This window comes from Scomber scombrus, unplaced genomic scaffold (assembly GCF_963691925.1).
Source record: "Scomber scombrus unplaced genomic scaffold, fScoSco1.1 SCAFFOLD_172, whole genome shotgun sequence".
Lineage (NCBI taxonomy): Eukaryota > Metazoa > Chordata > Actinopteri > Scombriformes > Scombridae > Scomber > Scomber scombrus.
In genome coordinates, this window is record NW_026910703.1 from 7,501 (window position 1) to 10,000 (window position 2,500).

The window sequence follows — 2,500 nt, forward strand, 5'->3', positions numbered from 1 at the left end:
TCTACCTGTCTCTTTATCCACCTGTCTGTCTCTCACCTCTCTGTCTCTCACCTGTCTGTATCTACCTGTCTCTTTCTCCACCTGTCTGTCTCTCACCTCTCTGTCTCTCGCCTGTCTGTTTCTCACCTGTCTGTCTCTCGCCTGTCTGTCTCTACCTGTCTGTTTCTCCACCTGTCTGTCTCTCCCCTCTCTGTCTCTCACCTATCTGTCTCTCACCTCTCTTTCTCTGACCTGTCTGTCTCTCACCTGTCTGTCTCTCACCTGTCTGTCTCTCACCTGTCTGTCTCTACCTGTCTCTTTCTCCACCTGTCTGTCTCTCACCTCTCTGTCTCTCACCTCTCTTTCTCTGACCTGTCTGTCTCTCACCTGTCTGTCTCTCACCTGTCTCTCTCTACCTGTCTGTCTCTCACCTGTCTGTCTCTACCTGTCTCTCTCTACCTCTCTGTCTCTCACCTGTCTGTATCTACCTGTCTCTTTCTCCACCTGTCTGTTTCTCACCTGTCTGTCTCTCGCCTGTCTGTCTCTACCTGTTTCTTTCTCCACCTGTCTGTTTCTCACCTGTCTGTCTCTCACCTCTCTGTCTCTCACCTCTCTTTCTCCACCTGTCTGTCTCTCACCTGTCTGTCTCTACCTGTCTCTTTCTCCACCTCTCTGTCTCTCACCTGTCTGTCTCTCACCTGTCTGTCTCTCACCTGTCTCTCTCTACCTGTCTGTCTCTCACCTGTCTGTCTCTACCTGTCTCTCTCTACCTGTCTGTCTCTCACCTGTCTGTCTCTACCTGTCTCTTTATCCACCTGTCTGTCTCTCACCTCTCTGTCTCTCACCTGTCTGTCTCTACCTGTCTCTTTCTCTACCTGTCTGTCTTTCACCTCTCTGTCTCTCGCCTGTCTGTTTCTCACCTGTCTGTCTCTCGCCTGTCTGTCTCTACCTGTCTCTTTCTCTACCTGTCTGTCTTTCACCTCTCTGTCTCTCGCCTGTCTGTCTCTCACCTCTCTGTCTCTCACCTCTCTGTCTCTACCTGTCTCTTTCTCCACCTGTCTGTCTCTCACCTCTCTGTCTCTCACCTGTCTGTCTCTCACCTGTCTGTCTCTCGCCTGTCTGTCTCTACCTGTTTCTTTCTCCACCTGTCTCTCACCTGTCTGTCTCTCACCTGTCTGTCTCTACCTGTCTCTTTCTCCACCTGTCTGTCTCTCACCTGTCTGTCTCTACCTGTCTCTTTCTCCACCTGTCTGTCTCTCACCTCTCTGTCTCTCACCTGTCTGTCTCTCACCTGTCTGTCTCTACCTGTCTCTTTCTCCACCTGTCTGTCTCTCACCTGTCTGTCTCTCACCTGTCTGTCTCTACCTGTCTCTTTCTCCACCTGTCTGTCTCTCACCTCTCTGTCTCTCACCTGTCTGTCTCTCGCCTGTCTGTCTCTACCTGTTTCTTTCTCCACCTGTCTCTCACCTGTCTGTCTCTCACCTCTCTTTCTCCACCTGTCTGTCTCTCACCTGTCTGTCTCTCACCTCTCTTTCTCCACCTGTCTGTCTCTCACCTGTCTGTCTCTCACCTCTCTGTCTCTCACCTGTCTGTCTCTCACCTCTCTGTCTCTCACCTCTCTTTCTCCACCTGTCTGTCTCTCACCTGTCTGTCTCTACCTGTCTCTTTCTCCACCTGTCTGTCTCTCACCTCTCTGTCTCTCACCTGTCTGTCTCTCGCCTGTCTGTCTCTACCTGTTTCTTTCTCCACCTGTCTCTCACCTGTCTGTCTCTCACCTCTCTTTCTCCACCTGTCTGTCTCTCACCTGTCTGTCTCTCACCTCTCTTTCTCCACCTGTCTGTCTCTCACCTGTCTGTCTCTCACCTCTCTGTCTCTCACCTGTCTGTCTCTCACCTCTCTGTCTCTCACCTCTCTTTCTCCACCTGTCTGTCTCTCACCTGTCTGTCTCTACCTGTCTCTTTCTCCACCTGTCTGTCTCTCACCTCTCTGTCTCTCACCTGTCTGTCTCTCACCTGTCTGTCTCTACCTGTCTCTTTCTCCACCTGTCTGTCTCTCACCTCTCTTTCTCCACCTGTCTGTCTCTCACCTGTCTGTCTCTACCTGTCTCTTTCTCTACCTGTCTGTCTTTCACCTCTCTGTCTCTCACCTGTCTGTCTCTCGCCTGTCTGTCTCTCACCTGTCTGTCTCTCGCCTGTCTGTCTCTACCTGTTTCTTTCTCCACCTGTCTCTCACCTGTCTGTCTCTGACCTCTCTTTCTCCACCGGTCTGTCTCTCACCTGTCTGTCTCTCGCCTGTCTGTCTCTACCTGTTTCTTTCTCCACCTGTCTCTCACCTGTCTGTCTCTCACCTCTCTTTCTCCACCTGTCTGTCTCTCACCTCTCTGTCTCTCACCTGTCTGTCTCTCACCCGTCTGTCTCTCAGGACCTGGACATGGAGGGCTTTGAGGAGCTGTTTAAGACGAAGGCTCAGGGTCCGGCGGTGGACCTGACTCTGTCCCGTCAGAAGCTTCCTCAGAAAGCTC

The 2,500-nt window shown here is 52.0% G+C and overlaps 1 protein-coding gene across 1 annotated transcript in view; it reads left to right on the forward strand.

Annotated features, from left to right (window-relative positions):
- LOC133977247 (formin-like protein 2) overlaps positions 1-2,500 on the forward strand; it is a 19,346-nt gene that overhangs the window by 7,324 nt on the left and 9,522 nt on the right. The window contains 1 exon segment of the mRNA XM_062415346.1: positions 2,401-2,500. This exon segment is cut by the window's right edge and continues 103 nt beyond it. Within this exon segment, the coding sequence (XP_062271330.1) occupies positions 2,401-2,500 (100 nt within the window).